The sequence below is a fragment of the Hydractinia symbiolongicarpus genome, chromosome 5, assembly GCF_029227915.1.
Source record: "Hydractinia symbiolongicarpus strain clone_291-10 chromosome 5, HSymV2.1, whole genome shotgun sequence".
Lineage (NCBI taxonomy): Eukaryota > Metazoa > Cnidaria > Hydrozoa > Anthoathecata > Hydractiniidae > Hydractinia > Hydractinia symbiolongicarpus.
In genome coordinates, this window is record NC_079879.1 from 6,602,148 (window position 1) to 6,623,198 (window position 21,051).

Below are 21,051 nucleotides of genomic sequence, written 5' to 3' on the forward strand. Positions count from 1 at the left end.
GTGTGTAGTGCGAGTGTTGGATAAAACAGCAGCAAGAAAATCAACTACAATATTGACGATAAATATTGAGACAAAGGTAGTTTTTTAAATATGGGCAAAAGTGTGTCAATGCGCTGCACCCGGCAGGCTACGAAGTCGCTACTTTTGCACACACTTTGGCCAGGCAGACAGCGTTAAAAACTTGCTAGTCACATTCTTTAACACGCCCCTACACTGAAATAATCCACGTCAGGGCCCACGGTGTTTTCACCGTGGGCCCTGACGTGGATTATTTCATTGAGTTTGGACTTAAACTACTACTGGTGGCGAACTTCGAAATTAGTTGTCTTGTCTCAACATAATTTGACCAAGATTGTAGGTATGAGTTTCTTTATCACCTCAGGTGAAGTTAAACTACTTCGGGTGGCATTTCAAACCGTTGCGGATTGAAAAAACTAATCTACAATTTTATAATTGAAAAAACTAAAACAGAAAAATTCTAAAAATATAAATTAAGTACTGGTTAAAAATAAATATGTGCATGTGTTGATGTTGGATAATTCTAAGTGTGCATATTTTTGCAGAGTGAGCATATAGATTTCGTCCCCGCAGCTACTAGAGTGAAATTACGCCATCGTCGAACGCCCACTTTCACGTGTGAAGTCGATATTTGGTCCTACAGGAATAATACCAGATGGATTGCTGTTTTTGAAACTTGTCTAAATATAAACACGAATTGTCAACTATTCATTGATCTAATTTTTTTAATTAAAATGTTGCCTTGTATTAAAAAATCTATTGAAATGACATTTGTATTTCACCATGCCAAAACTCAATGAATAAGTTATTGTCATGCATGATGTCTGAAGGCAATCAAAAAATTTAATTACTTTGTGATAAATTTTCGCAGAGATGAAATTTCGCGGTTAAGCTCATCCGCGAAAATCGGAACATTTCGCGGTGACATTTTTGACTATTTTTTGAAACTGGCAAAATTAACTCTTTGTTAATTTTCGTAACAAACAGACAAATCTATTGTCGAAAAATCTTCAAAAAAAATGAATTTACGAAGGCGAATTCTGGCAAGGAAAACAGCTTTGTGTCCCTTTTGATATCGTTAAACCTCTTTTCCTTACTTCGAAAGATAGAATAGATTACATATCAAGAGCAGCCGACGCTAACTTAGATTCATGCGAAAGTATACATTCAAGAGAGAAAATGTTTGCCACTGTAAATAGTCACGCCCAAATTGTGGCAAAACTCCCAAAATTCTCTGATAAGTTTAAAGTTCCTTAAATTACCTGAAATTGAAATAGAAAAACAAAAATTCACTGATTAGTCTTAAAGTACCTAATGCTAATAACTTTCGCAAGTGGATAGTTACGCATATTTAACATAAATTCTTACTCAAAAAAAAATAACATCCGCTAAAATCAGTACCTACGATAAAATCGACTGCCTAAGGTCCTGTAAATACATGTTACTTACATAATACGAAGAAACTATATGTCTCATGTCAACTGTAGAACCAATATTTCTAGTTTGGTATATATCTCGTGCATACGCCCACAAGTTAGGGTACTGAATCAGCATTTTTTTGTTGCACTAAACATAATTAGCAGGTTATGTTAATTGTTATGTTTAACATATTTTTTCTTCCGCACGCACGGTAGGGTGATGTATTTAACTGATATGCGTGTAAAAAGAGTCCATACTTTAAAAGAACTTTAAAGTACAGGTAAAACTCTCATTTTCGTTCAGTATTTTACTTTAGGACTTTAAATCCATTAATAACGACAAACAACTGCTAATTTTCGCTGGTATGTTTGTTGGTGTTTCATTCTTATCACTACAAAAACAGGAAAGAAATCAAGTCTGTGGTATTCCCTCGGCCCGAGTTACGATAACCAAAAACTATTTATGGACTTCTTATGACTAAAATCAAGTGCATATAAAATATTCTCCAGCCTTCTAACCAGTCGCAATACGACAACTACATTTTATGGCAACCTTACCTTAAACAACGGACCATACACCGCATCGAATCGAACCAATGGTGTAAACAAGAAAATATCGGCTTCTGTAAGTTTCGAGCCCGTCAAAAATCTCTTCTTTGATACAGTATCTTCTAACTGGAATAAAAAAAAAATTAACACAACATCGCAAGAGAAATCGTGATGTACTGAACAACCTTGACAAAGCCTATGCTAAGCTTTAAAAGTACAAAAAAAATTGGAAACTTAAGATAAAATGGAAAATTGCTATTGGAGAGCACCTTATCCAAAGCAGTAAACAATTTTTCCACTTTTTCATCGTAATCTTTTTGTGTTTGCGCGAATCCGATACCATAAACAGCACCGGCAACATCGCTAGAATGAATAAACGCCAAACAAAACATATAAAAATATATTTTATATACCCAAGGTAACACCGATTAAGGCTAACTTAGGTCCCGGCTAATTTGCACTCATAAGTTCTCTCAAAATCTACCGTCGACATAACGAGGGACTGACAAAAAATTCAAAAACTGCCGAGACTTGGCATAACTTTGCAATACATTTTGATAAAACGTCGATTTTTATTTGTAAAGGGGTAAATTTTTTCAGGTTATATACTTTATACATAGTGTCATGCAGTAAAACTGTCCAAGCACATGACATTCTGGAGATGCATAATGGAATTAAAAAATTTGCTTTAGATAGCTTTGTTTGCTCAAAGAGGCATGTTTTAGTTTCAAAATGTCATTTTTTACTATATAGTCCTAAATTTTGCAAAATTTTAATATCGCTAATAAACTGCACGCTATTAAATTTTGCGAAAATTGAGTGTCAGTTTATGTGCTAAAAAACTAAAAAATTGGCCAGGGTGACGAAATAGCAAATCAACAGAAAAATATCAACAACCAACTCGCACTTACGATGAAATTTCCTTAATCAAATCATCAATTTCCTTCCTCTTCTCTTCTGGGTACAAATCCAAAGCAGCTTGTTCCTTCGTTGCACAAAACTCGTTGAATTGTGTCGCAAACATTCTCAAAATAGCGGCGGAGCTGTTATTTACAATTTTCTTTGTTTGCTTATCAAACAGAACAGGAACGCTGATCCTGCCCGTGTAGTTGGGATGCGACATTTCATAAATTTCTTTCATATTTTTTTTCCCGTTCACTGTGTCTGCAGTGCATCCATCTTTTTCTGGAGAAAATTCCCAGTAGGTCTCCTTTACTGGGTCAACGATATCCATTGTGATTACATCTTCCAATCCTTTAATTAACCGGCCAATGACAGGTCTAAGAAATAAAAATAGTAAGCTTATTAAGGAAAAAAGTTTTTGAAAAAATTTTTACTGGTGAGCGATCCTTATATCCCGAAATTTTTTGATGCTGCAGAACTTTAGTAGTAGTAATTTTAGTAATAGCAGAATCGGTCTATATGCCTGTGGTTATGTATTTTCTTTTTGTAAGACGTGTGTCGCCATTTGTTTAAAGGAGGACTCAAAAACCCATATGTTGAGAAATATTAAAGAAATGCACAGGAAAAAATCGGCAAATACTTTAAAGGAAAAATCTTTCGCGAGTTAAAAAATCGAAAAACTATGGAAAATGACAATACGGATGAAAGTGATATAAAGTGAATTTTTTTATCCCCAAAATAAAAAAAATAAAAAATGGAACTCCAAGAGAATTAACCTTCATGAATAGCCTATTTTGATATTCAATTCAGGGAATAACTTTCGTAATCAAGTGTGTTTAAAAATTGGATAAAAAAACGTAAAATCCCAAATTTGTTGATTTTAAAGTAGTGTTTGTAACTACATGGGAGAATGATTTTGTTGTCAGGTCCGAAAAATGTCAAATCTTGAATAAAATTTACCACAAAAGCAAGACGTTGTCACAAAGAGGAAAAAGTAAAGACAACACTAAGGTATTATTGTGATGTCAAGACAACAGTTCTAGACGGCAAAAAATCGACATGATGAGAAATGAAAAATTGTGAAAAAGAATATTTAGATTTTTTTGGATTTCAGCTAAGCCCCTAAAAACAAATTTCTTCCCCAAAAAATATTTTGCAACAATTTAGAGTACTGAATAAGCGGAGGTCAGAATGAAAGGAGTGGGGTAGAAAAAACATGAATACTTAAATGCTTGCTTTCATTATATATATACAGTATATATTTATCTATTCAGTTATATGACATATGACTGCAGTGCTACATTATTCTTGTTTCCACTCTGAATGACTTCGTTTTGCATTCAGCATGTCGTTGCAAATTGATCTTGGATCAAATTAAATTGAGTTTGCTCATCCGATTTAAACAAATAAGGGGTGGTTAAATAACATGGGGGTGAAATCAATAATTGGAAGAGAGGACGTACTTACTAAAACAGGAAACGACCGAAAACGACCAGGAAACAAGCAGAAACGAGCAGTAAACGACAAAAAACGAACAGAAAACCATCAAAAAGCCCAAAATACAACCAAAATACAAGAGCAAATAGCTATACGACAGGCAAAAAAGATTACCAAAATGCTTGATTATGCGCCCAAGTTTCATTCAATTTGTGTTTTTTCTGGGAAGCCATTGCATTGAAGTGTCACTTAACCGAAGTTTTTTTGCGCAAGAGACCGTAAAAAAAGGTCCTGTTTATCTGCGGCCTTTCCTCTTAAGCGGAGTATTTTTGCTTGGATTTAGTAAGGAGATTAATGGACTGAGAAATTTGGTCCCAAATTAGTGAAAGTTCCACTTATCCAGGGTCCTCTTAACAACTTTTTTCTTATTTAGTTTGATGGTTACACGTTCGTGCATTTGATATCACCTTCAACTTTTTAAACTCAACAAAAATAGCCGCTGGAAAATAACAAGCTGCGCGGCAGAGGAAAATTTGAAAAGAATGAATGGTGACATGAATGAAATTTCTGTTTCACCCATGTCTGGAAATTCATAAACTTTTCTTTTGGTTTTTCTATGTCTGGGTATGATATAGGAGGTTTAATGGACTGAGAAACTTGGTCCCAAATTAGTGAAAGTTCCACTTATCCAGGGTCCTCTTAACAACTTTCTTCTTATTTAGTTTGATGGTTACACGTTCGTGCATTTGATATCACCTTCAACTTTTTAAACTCAACAAAAATAGCCGCTGGAAAATAACAAGCTGCGCGACAGAGGAAAATTTGAAAAGAATGAATGGTGACATGAATGAAATTTCTGTTTCACCCATGTCTGGAAATTCATAAACTTTTGTTTTGGTTTTTCTATGTCTGGGTATGATACATATATAGATGATAATCTTCAGGTCACTTCTACACCTATGATATGCCGACACACAAGAGCCCTGGTGACCAACTTGTATGATATCTTCAACATTCCTGCCCTATTACCGGTTTAAGTAGACAACTAAAAATGACATGGATCATGCATATCGAGAGCAACAACTATTTCATATTGAACAAAAACTAAACAAATTTAGAAGTTTCTTCATGAATGATTTTTAAATCTCTAGACATGTTTTTTTTTCTTTTTTCTTCCACACGAAACTTTTTTCGCAGTCACGAGAAAATCGTGCAATTAGTTACATGAAAACGAAGTTTTCGGCCAAATTTAAAACAACCTGGGGGTTTTGAAGATATTATCTGTGAAATAAATATTGCAGAGTAAAGCGCTAATTTACTCTGGTGAGTCCTCCGTGGGTCACAGAGAGAGAGAGCACAGGTTTTATTATTTGTTAACTGCTGGTTTCTGGTTGTTTCTGTTTGTTTCCTGCTCGTTTCTGCTCGTTTCCTAGTGGTTTTTGGTGGTTTCTGCTTTTTTGTGGTGGTTTCCTGTTTTAGTAAGTACGAAGAGAGGACGCTAATTAGAGTGCGCGTGGACAAAAAAATTATTTTTAGAAGCCTATAGTTAGAGATTCATGAATGAATGTATTTGTATAAAAAAATAAAGCGGTTTAGCATTTCCTCTTCTTATGTTTAATCTGTTCTCTAAGATTTTGATGCTCTTTTTAATAAAATCAAACTCTGCAGAATATAAATTATACTCCTGCAAAATTTAAATCAACATGCATACTGCATACTACAAAACAACACCAAGATTCAAATAATAAAACCGAATAATATGTAATCTAAAGTATAAAGAATATAATAATAAAAAAACCTATAGTTATACCTTGCAGCGAATGGACAAGATTTTGAAACATACAAATGATATCTTCCCTTCTCTGCTTTGTAACCACTACTTCCATCAGCGGTAATTGTATCAAGTATGTCTTTTAGCTCATTCGCCATCTTGTTTTATTATATACTGGAAAAACAACAACACATACCCATACAACGTTTTCCTGGCAATCTCATACTTTACATACTATTTGATTTTTTCATACTATTTGTGATTTTTAAGATAAAAAACTATTTAGTTATAAAAATATTTTTTTATATAAAAATAGTTTTTACAAGTCAAAACTTATGACAATAGAAAATATTGACAATTTCTTATGGAAAATATTTTGGTAAATAAAATTTTATAGCAGAATATGTCAAAGTCTGTAAACATGAAAATCACCTTAAAGGTTTTGTTATATAATATAAAGGTAGGAAAAATCTCATAGTATCAAAGCACCTGTTTTTTTGGCGTTTTGAGACATAAGATATTGCGGTTTGCCATATCTTATCTAAGAAGTGCTGCATTTTGCAAAAAAAAACTGAAAAAACTATAAAATATGCAGCTCATAATATGTCGTCTCTCTAACCAGCAGTAGATGGACATGGTGTGACATTTAAGCCTTGAGTCTAGGAAATACAAGTGCAGCCCCCCCCCCCCCCCCCACTTATTTTAAGGCCTATCAATAAAAAAATTAAACCAGAGCAATAAATCGCTCTCCAAGGTTACAATTATCGAGCAACGTGAATAACAGTTTATAAACGCATATTTTATCACAAAGTCTTTTTGTATCTATTTTATATCTTTTTTATGTATATTTTGGTTCTTTTTTACTGTAACTAATAGAAAGGAAACATTTATTTCCATGTGTGATGAGTTGATATTGCTTGGCCAGAAAAACATTTTTTGGAATTGGGGGAGCAATTAATGGCTCAGCTAGTTTCTCATTTTTCAGAATTGGGTGGGCCTTTGCGCGAGCAAGAGCACTTCTTCTCCCCTTATTGATAGGCCCAATCTTATTATTTTTTAGACTAAATTTTAGGGGGATTTCAGGATATTGATGTCAATTTAAAGAGGATTTTAGGAAAAAACAAAACTGTAAGTTAACAGAACGACAGATCATTATATACAAAAAAAATTCACTCAACCTTTTAAGGTTACTGTAAAGGAAACATTTTTTTTTAAGTTTTTTGCAAAAAATTCATGACATATAGAAAAATTTCTTTCGAATGACATATTTTATATTCCATGAAAATATTTGGCACATCCCTTTTTTCTGGAAAAACTTTTTCAGAAGTGTTATATCCTTCACACCTTCAAGAAAATATGTGCAAAATGCATTGAGCATATTTTTTGTAAACATTATACATGATATGGCACTCCCGTATAAATATATGCATAATAATATTTTTTAGATAGTTTACTTTCACCATCGATACACATATAGATGTTGTCATATGAAAAATTATTAAAAAAAACAAAGTTAAGGAGTATGCATATGAGCTGTCTCTTGTAACCCTGACTTCTGTCTATTAATAATTCTGAACGTGTGCACGCATATTCAGCATAAGAAAAAAGTTGGCACTTCTGTCATCTTTCTGCATACACAGTTCACACATTTTCACAACACCTACGAAAATCTTTAAAAACAAATGTCTCGTTAGTAAATTTTCGCATACATGCCTTTACGTTTGTGGTCTCTTTTTCTGAAAGCTTCCTATTGGCTCATTGAAATTTTCGGTAATGGAAAGCTGAATAAATTATGCACAAAAAGTTCCCGGATTTTTTTGTATAAATTACTGATTAGCGAATTAGACGACAGAAAGAAAAAAAATATGCATTTTTTTGATTGATTATATATAATTACAAATAATTTCATAACGACGTTATTAGGAAAAAAAAACGGGAACCTTTTTGAATTTAATTTATGCTGAATATAATGGTGCAAAAAAGAGAAGTCTGCGACCAGGCGTTCTGAAAAAGAAGCCATTTTAAAACGTATGGTGAAAAAAAAAAATGGTGTGTGTTTATTTCATTATATTTTCTTTTTGGAAAATTAACATTTCACGAAAATAACACCATCAAAAAAGTCTTTCATCAAGCATTCAGAAACAAAAAAAAGAAGAAAAAAGATTGTAGGTAAATTTTCCGCTTATTTGTATGAGATTACGCGATCAAATTGATAAAAAAAGTAACAAAAAAGTAGGAGATTGTAGGAAACTCTTTTCAAACTTCAACTTTAAAAGTTGTTAATTTTGTATAATATAATAATTCATATAAAAAAGGAAAGAATGGATGAAAAGTATTTCGAATTACATTAAATAAATATCAGGGTTTTTGCTAAGTGCTAGAGACTAACTTCCTTGGTTTTCCCAAGAACTTACTGACATTAAAATGTTAAAAAAAAATTAGGAGTTTGTATGAGAAATTATATTTTCAGGTAGTTTTGTATGTGATTGTATGAGATTATAGGAGATTTGTCATTTTGTACGAGATTGTATTATTTTGGATGAGGGTGGGCACCCTGTATAAACACAAATTTTAGAAACAAAGATGTAGTTTTATACTAATTTTATACTTGAAAATTAACCACATTGCCTGACATAACTTGAAATGTTCTTGTGTGGATTGCCCAGATTCTATTATAACAAAAAAGAATTAACTATAGATAACTTATTTTCTAAAAATCCTTCTCTAGATACATCTTTATAACTTGATAAAAGGGCAACCGAGTTAAAATAAAAGAGTGGGGCTAATATTTTTGCATGTTTTGCTATTATAAACTCCAGGAAGAAAGTTCAACTTATATACCCCAGGAAAAAAGTTAACTTATTCCACTTCCATTGTAACTCTTGATATATGGATTTTGTTGTTTACATTTTCAGTGGTAAGCTTTTCCAGCTCTGGCATCTGCATGGCATGAAAAAAGATGGGGCCCTAGGTAAAGCAAAGTAATTATCAGTCCAATTCAGGCCTGGAAATTTGTGGAGTCTAGGGAAACGATCCATCATTACTGTGTTTCTAAGCTGACGAAAATGATCAAAACATTTTTTCCGCAAAGTAGACCTTACAGAAACGATACGTTAACAACGGTAATAATTAGCTTTAAACCGATAAATAAGTGTAGAACGATTTCATAATTGCCCTAGTTAGTGACAAGACCTATTCCATAGTAGTAAAATATTATAATATAAATATATAATATTATAATATAAAATTATTATAATTTGAAATATTGTCCAAGGGAAACCATTTATATATTGTTACCGTCTTTATTAATTTGCGGAAACGTCGCGGCAACGAAACGATGGTTTTCATCAAACTTCTAGGCCTGCATTTCATCACACAATGGCATTCTTAGGACTTTAGATGAATTCAAAAAAATAAGAAGGCACCGATTCAATCTGCACTCGATAATAGTTTAAAACCACAAACCATGTTTCCATGAGAAGAAATCCACAGGAAAACCCCTCTCTTTACAAAATCCTAGCATCTTTTTTCGTCAAGCAAATGACAGTGCTAGAGTCAAAAACCTTACTGCTGAAAAATAACAAATAATGCCACACTGGAATTTATTTATGGCTATAATTACTAGCTCTTCAGCTTGGACCACACACTACACTACCACTTCCAAAAATTATCCTGTTTACTTAAACTAAAGTCTGAACCACCATAACAATTCATTCAATGAATTCTCAGCCGTTCTTAAATTATTTAACCCTCAAAAGCCTGATTGCTAGCTAGCTTAAACTGTGGGGCAGGTATAGGGTCGTATGGAAAGGATACCTGTTTTTCTTGTTTAGTTCACTAGATTAAGGGTCGTGCATCGTGTGCGAGACAGGCCTGAAACTTAGCCTGACTAAACTTGGGTTTTATTATATCTGAAAACTAAATTAGGTTGGGTATGGAAGTAAGAACAAACGACTCTGTATTTCTCATTGGTTCAGTGTTAGCTACATACGAGCCACCCAACTAAAGTCTAGCCACCAAACACAGCACCACTCTATCCCAAAACGAACGCGACCAGGTGAACGGATTTTGCTTAAATCAGCATGACGTGACTAAATAAAGTTTTGGCGGATTCTTCATTCACGTGCAACTGGTGTTCAATTCAGTTGGAAGCATATAATACTTAAACAGCTGATTTCATAACGACAGTTTTTAATGGTTGATCAAGTTAAAAAAAAAAATGAAAAATGAAAAAAAAAGAAAGAAACAAACTGTTAAATAAATATTTCCGGTCCAATGTTGTGTCGTCTCGCAATGTCAACTTTATTTATCTTCATACTATTAGTTATCTTTCTACGTGGTCTCAGTAGTTTATTTTTCACATTGTAAAGTTAATATGTCATCAATATATTATTTCTTCATGTTCTTGGGAGTTCACACTTGCATAATAGAGGCTGTTTACAACTAAACAACTAAAACATTTTTTACACTTGTGATCGCAAAAAATATAGCGGTCAGTATTGCTTTATATCCTTGTCGTAATATAAAGCAAAACTATCTAGCTTCTCTGTAACTCTTGTTTTTTTCAACTGTACGGTTTTTAATTAACGATATTTGTACGAATCAATAAGGAAAACATTCATTTTTTGAAATATTAGGAACATTAAAAATCAGTTTTATGTGAAGGGTTGTATAAAAACTGTCAGAGCTATTCATGTGAGCCACTGACAAAATTATTGACCGTCTGCAGAGTGAACGACTGAAAAACAGGTCGTATGATCCACATAGGGGTAAAACAATCATGATAGCACATTGGAATGACTTTCAAATTCCGGAGTCTACTGGCTTGCACTTTTGTTCAGGTAGCTACAACAACATACCAGGGATAGTTAGTTCCATATTTTAAGAGTCTAAAGCGTTAAAAGAACCATCACAACATACTACGTGTAAATTGCAACCTTGACCCCAGGACCTTGGTCATGTTTAGTTTGTTTGTAGTCGGAAAGTTTTTATTTTGCTGGATGCAATATACAAAGGTGGATCAACGTTTTTTAAGCGTATTGAGTTTTGATCAGAAATACAAAGGGATTTTCAGCAAGTTTTAGACTAGCGCGCCATATTCGTTGTGCTGCAGTTTATGTTAAATTAGCGCTCGATATATTTTTACGGGAATATATTTAACGATTTTTATCAATTGTGGGAAGAGGTTAATACTTTATAGCGATGGAATGTACGAGAGGAAAAATAAAAATTGACATATTTAGCTGGAATCACAGTGAAGTTAGGTTGTTAGCCTTTTTTTCGAACCCTAAAATATAGTTATAAGCGACCCTCCAATTTTGCATGCTCCCGGAGGCTTTTTCGATAGGAGCGCTTATTTCTATAATTGGAAAGGGATTTTTTAATCAATTTAGGTCTTAGAATGAAATATTTTATAAGGAAAAGGTTAAAATACAAAAATAAATCTTTTATTAAGCTTTTTAAACCATTTTAAAATTTTTACATTTCATAAACATCAAACTCCGCCTGTTTAGAAATTGAGGTTTAATGTAAGGTTTTTGTCTAAAAAGAGAAAAATGCTTTTTATGAAGTAAGAATAGTTGTTTGTCTTGCAAAACTAATTCGCGTAATGCTTCTATTTTTGATTTGTACAATATATTACAACAATAAAACACGCGTGTTTTATTCTGTAGTGTAACCACTCTTTGGCTGCAAAGGTCTTCTCGGTCTTCTTCTAACACCTTTGTTTGTTCGACTTTCGATAGCTAAAAAAATAAAAAAATATGAATAAAATACACTAGAAGTTATCATTTTTTTTATTTATCTGTTAGCCTAGACTCTAAAACAATACTTAGCCAAATTGAAACCACAGGATTGTTTGTATGATAGCCAAGAAAACCTCCCCTCGTTACTCCTCCCCTCTGCACGCATGCTAAAATGAAAAATCATAGCAAGGGGAGAGTTCCCTGGCTGTCTGTAGTATAGTATGTAAAATTTTTACGGGAATACAAATTCACGTCAGCCAAGTTTTAAGGGTTTTTAATAATCAGACATGTTTGAACCCCGGTTAATCATAAACATAAATAAATAACATCATCCTGTTGCATGAATTAGAAATTTGTCACTACTCTCGTTATCTATTTTTTGAAACAATACCCCAGTCTTGATCCCAGGGCCTGTAGCGTTTCATTATTATAATAAAAAAATTCTACAGATCCTGAGGTTGACGTTGCCCTTTGTCAATTTGTGAAAATAACCTAAATCTAAAGAAACAATAAACAATATGAAATAATGGAAGAATTGCAGGCTTGTAATTTCAAATATTCTCTCTTTAAACGAAAAAGGGATCTTACATTCTTTAATCATATCAATTGTTCTCTTCTGTGAAGCTCCTATTTTGGTTTTCGTTGCTTCTACTTCTGCATCTAGTTCAACTTGTCTTTGGGATAATTTTTCAAGCTCTGTGTGAATCAATGTTAAATGGTCGGTACCAACTGGTTGTTTCTCCTCCTTAGAAAAAGCTGCCTTTCCTACAGCAGACAAACATTGTTAAATTGTGGTGTCAATATAGATACCTTCAAGACAAAATGTCCAGCAAATTAATCAAATCGACCATTCTCGACCCTAACCTCTAACCCTAACCCTAACGAGAATGCGAATCAACATTAGTTTAGGTCATTCACATCGAAATTTAGTCCAGAGAAAAAATTGTCCTACTTTCTTTAGCAGGAAATAACATTGATCATGAAGGCAAACTTATAATTTTAAGGCCGCCTTTTTTAGAGATATTTGTTAAGAACAAAATTGATGATTTTTTACAAATTCGGAACATTTTCCGAAGATTTAAGATTTTTAATCCAGTTTGAAAATTGAACAGTTTAATTCTATTATCCACAGTTAGCTTTTCATTCCAATCTAGTTAGTGTGTATCTTTCTATAAGTAAAAATATTAGTTTACCGAGAAAGTTGGTGATCTCTTCTACCTTTGTCGTGATATGTTCGATACCAATATTTATATTTTGTCCGTCATCGCCCACCTTATTTCCATCAAATGGAACGACCTACAATGCGCGGAAACAAAGTTATTAACAAAGACAAAAAACTAAAAAAATGCAAAATAAATGACAGCTCTGTTGTTGAAATTGTTTTTTCTCTCTTCAATACGACACTGAAAAAAGAAGCCTCAAAAGTTGCGAAATGAAGTAAGCAAGAGTCTAAAATAGGAAGGATTGTGCTAGGTTATTCATTCAGTTTGCAAGGCAACAAGACAACAGACAAAGTTGAAATAAGCAAAGAAAATAAAAAATAAGATCTCCAAGGTTCTAAAAGTTATTATTAAAGTTTTAAAGTAAAATGTAAATAAAAATAATTTATTTTCTATGTAAGAATACATTACCATTGGGCCGCAGCTGTTTCTCATATACTTTCTTAACTGTTTTGTTTTGGAAATGGACAGCTCTTGTTCTTCGTTAATAGCCAAGGAAGCAATTAATAAATTCGCATTCGCGTTAGCATTTTTATGCAATCTGCAAAATACCTCAGAGATACGACCGATGTAGATGTACAACAACAATACAGCTACCATAGCAAAATATGACCCAACTACAACTTGCCCAACGTGGTGATTCACAGAATTTAAAGGATCTTTAGGATATTTCCCTTTCACAGCTAATATCCATACGTAGTAAGCCTATAAGCAGGAATCAGATAATTAGATTTATTATAAAGGAGATATTATGGATAAAAATAGATAAAAATATTTTTCTAATCTGGTTTAGCCAATACTTTTTGAAAGTTGGGGAGAAGTGACTGAATTTTGTATTTGCTGAATGTTCTTACTGACATTTTTCTGGTCGATAAGTATTTCTAACTGATTTCGAAAAAGAAAAAGTCCTGCAAAAAAAATATATAAAAAATGCTTGCATGATGAAACATAAGATATTTTGAATCATTGAATCACAAGATAACAAAAACATACAACAACAACAACAACTACAAAACAAACAAGCAAACAACAACAGAAACAAACAAACAAACATAAAACATCAAAACTCACCACATCCGATAGTGATTCTAATGCATGGTCTTCTTTGAATTTAGTGACGTCCGCGTCTTCATTTGAGCCACCAAACAACATATAGAAGAGGAAGACATATGGGATGTAGAAGACCATATAAAGTAACAGGAACTTACAAGTCTCTGATATCACATGACCTATAAAGAAAAACTGCTTTGCAAGAAAAACACATTCATATTCAAACCGGAAGGAGCGCCGCAGAAGAAATAACAGAACCTAACGTACGTAAAAATGCGTAAAAAACAATTTAAGGAGTAACTATTCCAGCAGAGCAACTTAAAAAAAACCTTCCTTAAAAAAAGAAGTTGGCTTTGTTTTACAAAGCTAACTCGTTTTTGATTGTTGAACTGTAGCAATTGGTGTGAAAACAGTATAATGCAATGAAAAAAAAAGAGCTTTGTGCCTCGCCTAACCCAATACCTTAACCCTATGTAAGATTGTTATCAACCTCGTCCCCAAACTTTTTTGTCTCTTTTGGGGCTGCGCTTGATGATATATTAAGTGATATATTTAAAGTGATGCAGGTGCAGGGATCGGGGTTGATTTTTTACCAAAAATCTTTATTTAAATTGTATACCAAAGAAGCATAAGCAGAGAATATAAAAGGGCTTTTTTACCTAATAACACGGTTAGTTCCGAAAACATTCCTATTACTCGCAAAGTTTTGTATAACCGAAACCACACCAACAACAAAGATATCGCCGATATAAGTTTTGCTGCTTTAAAAGTATCTCTGTTCGGTTCGATAACATTAACAATATGCAAAGCAAACATGATCAATACGAATACCAAAGAAACCCATTCGAATATATTCCAGGAGTCTTGCCAAAAAGCAGATTTGTAATGCTGTATGCGCTGCACTTCTTCGTTGTAATATTCACGTTCTTCTTCCCATCTGGGATGACAGTAAGGTTTTTGCTTACGAACACAAAGCAACCTCTGTTCTTTGTACGCATTGTCCCTTTGAGAAGATCGTCGCACGAATAGAATTTGCTGAAATACAAAGTAACAAATATTTGTTTTGCATAATACAATGTAAAGCTTTAAAATGACGTTTGGTCAAAGTTGGAAACTGATGGGATAAGTTTGACGTAAAACAGTCGATGTTATGTAGGTTGTTGTTTAAAAGACAATTTGATTGATTGATAACTTCAAGGCATTTGTCAAGACAATATCCTTGTCTTCAAGGGCCCATTTTTATCTTTCTGACAATCTCAGACGAAGAGATAGAATAGCAACTAACCGAGGAAGGTCTTGGACTAAAAGAAATACACGCCGACATTTTCGTTTTAATTGTTCCGTAACAACAAATTGTTCGGCTTTGGGTTTAGTTTCAAATTAACGGTGAAAAAAGCTAGTGGAAATGTTTTTTTTGCACAGGGTGCTACTATTTATGCAACTTGTGTTAACCCTCTCAGAACATGCATTTTCATCTGTACATTTGGGTAATATTTGCGAGTTTACCTGCATTGATGCACAAAAATCAATACAAGCAAAATGTCGAAATTACGAGGATTGAACTACAAAAAATTAAATCAAGAGGAATTTTTATCTTTTATAAATTTGATTCTAACTTGTTGTAAGGTCAAAAAGGGACGATCAAAATTATTGAAATTAAGCATATTACGATTCTATCAAAATTTACCTTTATCCAGAAATAAAATGTCAAAATGAAGAAAATGACAGCAAGGACAATTTTCCATGCTTTATCCTTCACAGGTGTGAATTGACGATCATATGCTGAGAAAGGGAGTGTGTATGTGAGAACTGTCGCCAGAACAGCGTAGAATATATTCCAGAAGTTGTTGATGATGGCTTGTGTTTTGCCAAAAAGGCTCCATTTGACATCTAAAAGTTTTTGTATGGCAGGATGCATGATCAAATCTAATTCATTGTACATCACGATCGCCTAAAATGAAGAAATATTGTTGACGTAAGTATATTAAAGTTGATGTTCTGATTTAGTATTCAATTTTTTCTTTCATGATGATCGTTGATCGTGGTTACCACTTTGCAAGGGCTATAGCTCAAGATTTAGCGACTTCTGAACACTTTGATCGATTTTTCTAAAAGTAGACTTAATCTTCTTACAAGATCATGCGGTTTTCACGCTGCTATAACCCAAGGAAGTTTAAAAAACCCATCTTGTATAGCCTAATGCGAGAAACTTGGGAATTATTTTTTAAAAAAATGCACGACTTTCCAGTAATTAAAGGGTTAAAAATATAATTTTTAGAAAAAAAGTCTTTAGAATGTATGATACTACATTAAAACCTATTTCGGATTAAAATTAAACAATTTCAAGTTAAAAAATATTTTTGGTCATATGTTTAAATTTAGATTTTACAAGCACTGTTTTCGACCAAAATTATTAGGTAAGTAAACATTTTAACTGCTTTGTGTGTTGTAAAAATTTTTGTAAACAAGTTGCTTTCAATTGTTGTGCTGATTCAGAACGCAGTGGAACTCTTATGTAAAACAATAAAACTGTATGCGACGATCATCTCAACTCTTATTTTTATCTTCAAAGCGGACTGTCAGAATTTATGTTTAAACAACTAAAATATCCAAAATACCAAAGAATTCCCAATCCAGAAACTAGTACCTGCAGTACACTTCTCGAATCTTTTTGACCGCCTCTAGCTTTTACATCAAATTCCAAGTGATCCAGGTAATAGTATCGTCTACGCATCGCATTGTCTTCCACAAAAAATTGATTTAGTCCCTCGTAAGCAAGTTGCGGCATTTTTTCGACCATCAAGAACACGGCTGAGTTTCCGAAGATATCGTAAACACCGGCAGGAGCACCAAGTTTTAACAAAAACTTGACTGATTCACGGGCACCTGTTGAAGACAGATTGCATTTAGTTCTTCATATAAATATGTATCCCAATACTTATAAATAATAAACAAAAACAGACAACAGATTAGTAGAACGTGAAATAAAAATAACAAACAACAAAATAAAATAGAAAAACCACAAGTAAATGTAACAATAGTACCTATTTCTGCTGCAACCTGTAACGGAGTTCTTTGAATAAAATCAACCTCATCAATCATAGCACCAGCTTGTATCAGTACTTTCATCGCTTCTACTGAATCATACCGAGCAGCATAGTGAAGGGGAGTTTGTTCTTCTCCGTTGGTCTTCGAGTTGATAATTGCTAAAATGAATTCGAGAAGCTTAGCAACCCAGAACTTAAGAGAGAAATTGTTCGCTTGTCTATTTATTTGCTGTTCAAACCTCGCTCCCAAGGCATCTTGACTTTTATGATAAACTAGATAGCGACCGCTCATGATAAACGATAAGAGACACTGGGTATACGGGGATGTGTTTTTTTTAATAGATGAAAGAAAAAGTACAAAATTGTGATTTTCTTAAGGATCAATATTTGAAAATAAAGTAACTTGTGATGCTTGTGGAACAGAAAGAAAGATCCAAAAGTGTGATAAAATTGTTTTTTCTAAACTATATTTGGCGTATAAGCGCAAATAAGTCATATATGCCGTTGTTAATAATAATGTGATATCTTCAATAAATTTGCTAAGGTGAACAGTTAAACAAAGGTTAAAATAGACAATGAGGGACACACAACTTGAGACTCACCATTATTTTCGAGCAGGAATTCTACCATTTCCGGGTAATTAGCTGCTGCAGCTAAATGAAGAGGAGTCCTACCAAATTTATCTCTATGATTGACGTCTGCTCCTCTCTGAATTGCAAAATACGCCACATCTATGTGCCAATCTCTGACCACAGCAAAAAATATACTTTGGCCATACACATCTGGATAGTTAAAGGTAGCTCCTACTTTTAAAAGAGAATCAACAAATGCAAGATTAACTGCGTCTTTGTCGTCCTCTCCAGTACCAAGCCTGTAAAAATTTATCATGGAGAACAATAAACACTTCATAAGATCTACAGGTACTTGTTACAGCCCAATTATTGGTTCAAAGAAACGACGTGAAGACGTATTATTTCGCCCTGCTTTGATATAATTGCATTATTCTATTCTTTTTAACGAGTCAATATGTTTTACTTAATTATTGCTAAGTTATTACATTCAGTTACAAGTTATGATCAGATTTCATCTGTAGCGTGACCTGTTTTTCATTTACTGTAAGTGCATACAGAGATTAATGCAGTCTAGAAAGAACCTTCCCTCTAGATTGGATGAAAAGCGTAATAAACGTTGGTTGCTGGTATGTTAAGCATATTTTTTGTTAACAATGAAAAGTACTTTTTCAGACTTATAATATGCTTAGGTTATGCTTAATGACAAAAAGATTTATTGGAATATGCTTATGAAAAACACATGATCAGGCTCAAAAATGCCTATTTAAAAAAAGAAACATCTCAATTGAATAATGAACACCAGTAAATAACTTAAATCTCACTACATACTGGTTAATTCAGACTTAAGAATAAAAAGAAACACTGCTTATGAAACAAAAAACATAAAAACTTCACAATATTTTTTTAGGCTTCACATAATGCTTAGTATCCTAAGCATAAAAAATGCTTAAAAAATGGTGGATGCTTATAAATGCTTTCATTTAAAAATAAACAAAAACGTGTAGATGGTAAAAAAATCAATTACATTTTTACCTGGCAAAGTATGACAATAAACTCTTGCTGCTTGGATCTTCAAACCCTAACTGATTGTCAGAAGTGGACTGATGTAAATCGTCCCATTCTTTTAAACAGCCTCGCCTTGAAAGACGATTTTGCTCCTTATTTGAAAGAAACTCTATAGGTACTGGCCCTTTTCGGAATAAGGTACTTGAACTTACAACCAAATTCCTTGATGTATCAATTCCTTCATACTCAGAATACTGCGTGTTTTCGAATTGCTCCGGAATGACAACCTTACGAATAGATCCAGGCGATCGAGTTGATTTGAAGGACCTGACAGATTGTAATTCTACCTCATCACCTACATTAACTCCGAAGAAGAACTCGTTTACTTTGCCATATGCGTCTGTCCCTGCCCCTGTGACACGATTAAGAAACCCTTTTGATGAGTCTCTAACCGTTGCCCACATTGTCTGTAAAATCTGGTCTTACACGATTTTATGGCTGTAACATCTTAAACATTTCTTTACTTCTTACTGTGTCTTATTATTATTTTATAAAAACACCATAAAGTTATTACGAATGCTCTCTTGCAGTAATTATATCAATTAAATTTGATTGATATGTTGTAAAAGACTTTGTTTATCACTATTATATAGAATGAGCTTAGATGAGCTGAGCGTAATAAGTAACTGTAATTGCAGCTGGTGCATGGTTGATTAACTCCGTGGTTAATGTACTTCTTGTTATGTTGCTAGAAGTGCTGTAGGATAGTTGAACACATGAGCACCGACGGTTTTTAGCGGTTAGAAAAATAAAGCAAACCCATTCCCAGCGCCTAAACATTTAGAATTTAAAAGCAGGATAACGAGGCGAAAAGTACATGTTGTGAAAGCTTTAACCCAAAGGAATGACAGCTCCAAGGTTCCTGGCGAACATCTTACACTGGTAATCTAAGTTGAGGAAGTCTTAAATGTATCTCCAATAAAATGTTAGCATGTGTATCAGATGACCTTATTGGTCAAAAACGGATGATCTTATTATTCGAAATCATTTGATCTGATTGGTCGAAAGTGGATGACTTGATTAGACGAAATCGGAAAACTTGTTTATTTGGCCGATGCGTACGCGTATAAAAAATTGTTCGAAGCGAAGGAGAACCAAAACATAAGCAATGCCGTAATTAGTAAAAAATAATCATTTTATATTTTTCTTTTGTATTTTTGCTGATGCATGGATGAATTCACAGAATCTTGAAGGCGGGTGGAGCCACTTTATCAACCCCGTTCCCAGGGTCTTGTGGTCCCTGACCCGTTATTACTCAACTTATCAACCAGGAAAAATGCCCTGGAAACGAGGTTGCCAGTTTATATCAACTCGCTTTTTTCCTACAAATAGTGGTGATTCTTTTTAAAAACTAAACTTCTTTTATTTGAATTCCGTTGCAAGTTCAGTTTCCTGGATTTGCTTTTGGAAATTGAGTGAGTGTAAAAGTGGGCGTGGAAAATTTTTATCAATGATATCCCTCGATGCGACCTCAAGAAAAGAACTGAATGCGGTAGAAAAGATTGCAGAAGAAACAAATGCAGAATTTTGTTAGCCAGTTTGCCTTGTATTTGCAATTTTATATTTAGCATTTCCTGCGAAAATGTAAATATGTCTTTTAACCTGGAGATTTCTTCCTTTAATTTTTTCGACAATACTTTCATAACATTACAAAATCAATTAAAATGTCACAGAAGCACATATCATAAAACTGTTTAACACTGATACCTAAATTCGATATTTTCGCCCGCACTCCAGATATACAACAGTAAGGCTTTATAATCGTATCAAGTATTATATATCTTTGTTCTGCCACATCAAATTTTGCGCGTTAAAAATTACCTGTTGCTTCTAGGAGTACTTGTCACAGTGACGGATGTATGACCTATATGTTGATAAGCAAGTTGTTTAATTTTTAATCAAACTCCAACTGGAGTTTTAGAAGAAACTGGGTTGCTTCTAAAAAATGTGTTTATGTAACGTCATTTCTTATCTTGGTGACGTTTCAAACGCAGCTGAAGAGTAGCTCAGATATTATTTTAAAGAAACTTTTTTTTTGCACCTTTTGGTAAAAATCACGGAAGTTACGGTCCAAAAAAAATTTTTAAAAACGCTTGATCGCGAAAGTTCAATTTGATTAGTGCTCCATTCATGCAGTGAGTTCTTTTATTTTCTTTCTATCTAGCGTTTTTTTGTGGTTTTTGTCTTTTCTCCTATTAGTGTTTCTTTCATTTGTTTATCCAATATCTCTTAAATATCTATTTAATTTCCATCATAT

At 33.4% G+C, this 21,051-nt stretch overlaps 2 protein-coding genes across 2 annotated transcripts; both read right to left on the reverse strand.

Annotated features, from left to right (window-relative positions):
• Window positions 1-476: 476 nt before the first annotated feature.
• LOC130644447 (glutathionyl-hydroquinone reductase YqjG-like) lies at window positions 477-6,454 on the reverse strand. Its single transcript, XM_057450062.1, has 6 exons — window positions 6,136-6,454; window positions 2,897-3,265; window positions 2,255-2,348; window positions 1,995-2,111; window positions 1,468-1,584; window positions 477-698 (listed from the first exon to the last, which is right to left on the reverse strand). Exons 1-6 carry the CDS (start codon window positions 6,252-6,254, stop codon window positions 606-608), a joined length of 909 nt encoding a protein of 302 aa, XP_057306045.1. The 5' UTR covers window positions 6,255-6,454; the 3' UTR covers window positions 477-605.
• Window positions 6,455-11,492: 5,038 nt separating this feature from the next.
• On the reverse strand, window positions 11,493-19,320 carry LOC130644445 (uncharacterized). Its single transcript, XM_057450060.1, has 11 exons — window positions 18,762-19,320; window positions 17,760-18,028; window positions 17,155-17,316; window positions 16,758-16,996; window positions 15,798-16,061; window positions 14,770-15,145; window positions 14,132-14,289; window positions 13,472-13,765; window positions 13,034-13,136; window positions 12,429-12,605; window positions 11,493-11,840 (listed from the first exon to the last, which is right to left on the reverse strand). The coding sequence occupies exons 1-11, from the start codon at window positions 19,196-19,198 to the stop codon at window positions 11,758-11,760; spliced, it is 2,562 nt and encodes an 853-aa protein (XP_057306043.1). The 5' UTR covers window positions 19,199-19,320; the 3' UTR covers window positions 11,493-11,757.
• Between the last annotated feature and the right edge of the window lie 1,731 nt (window positions 19,321-21,051).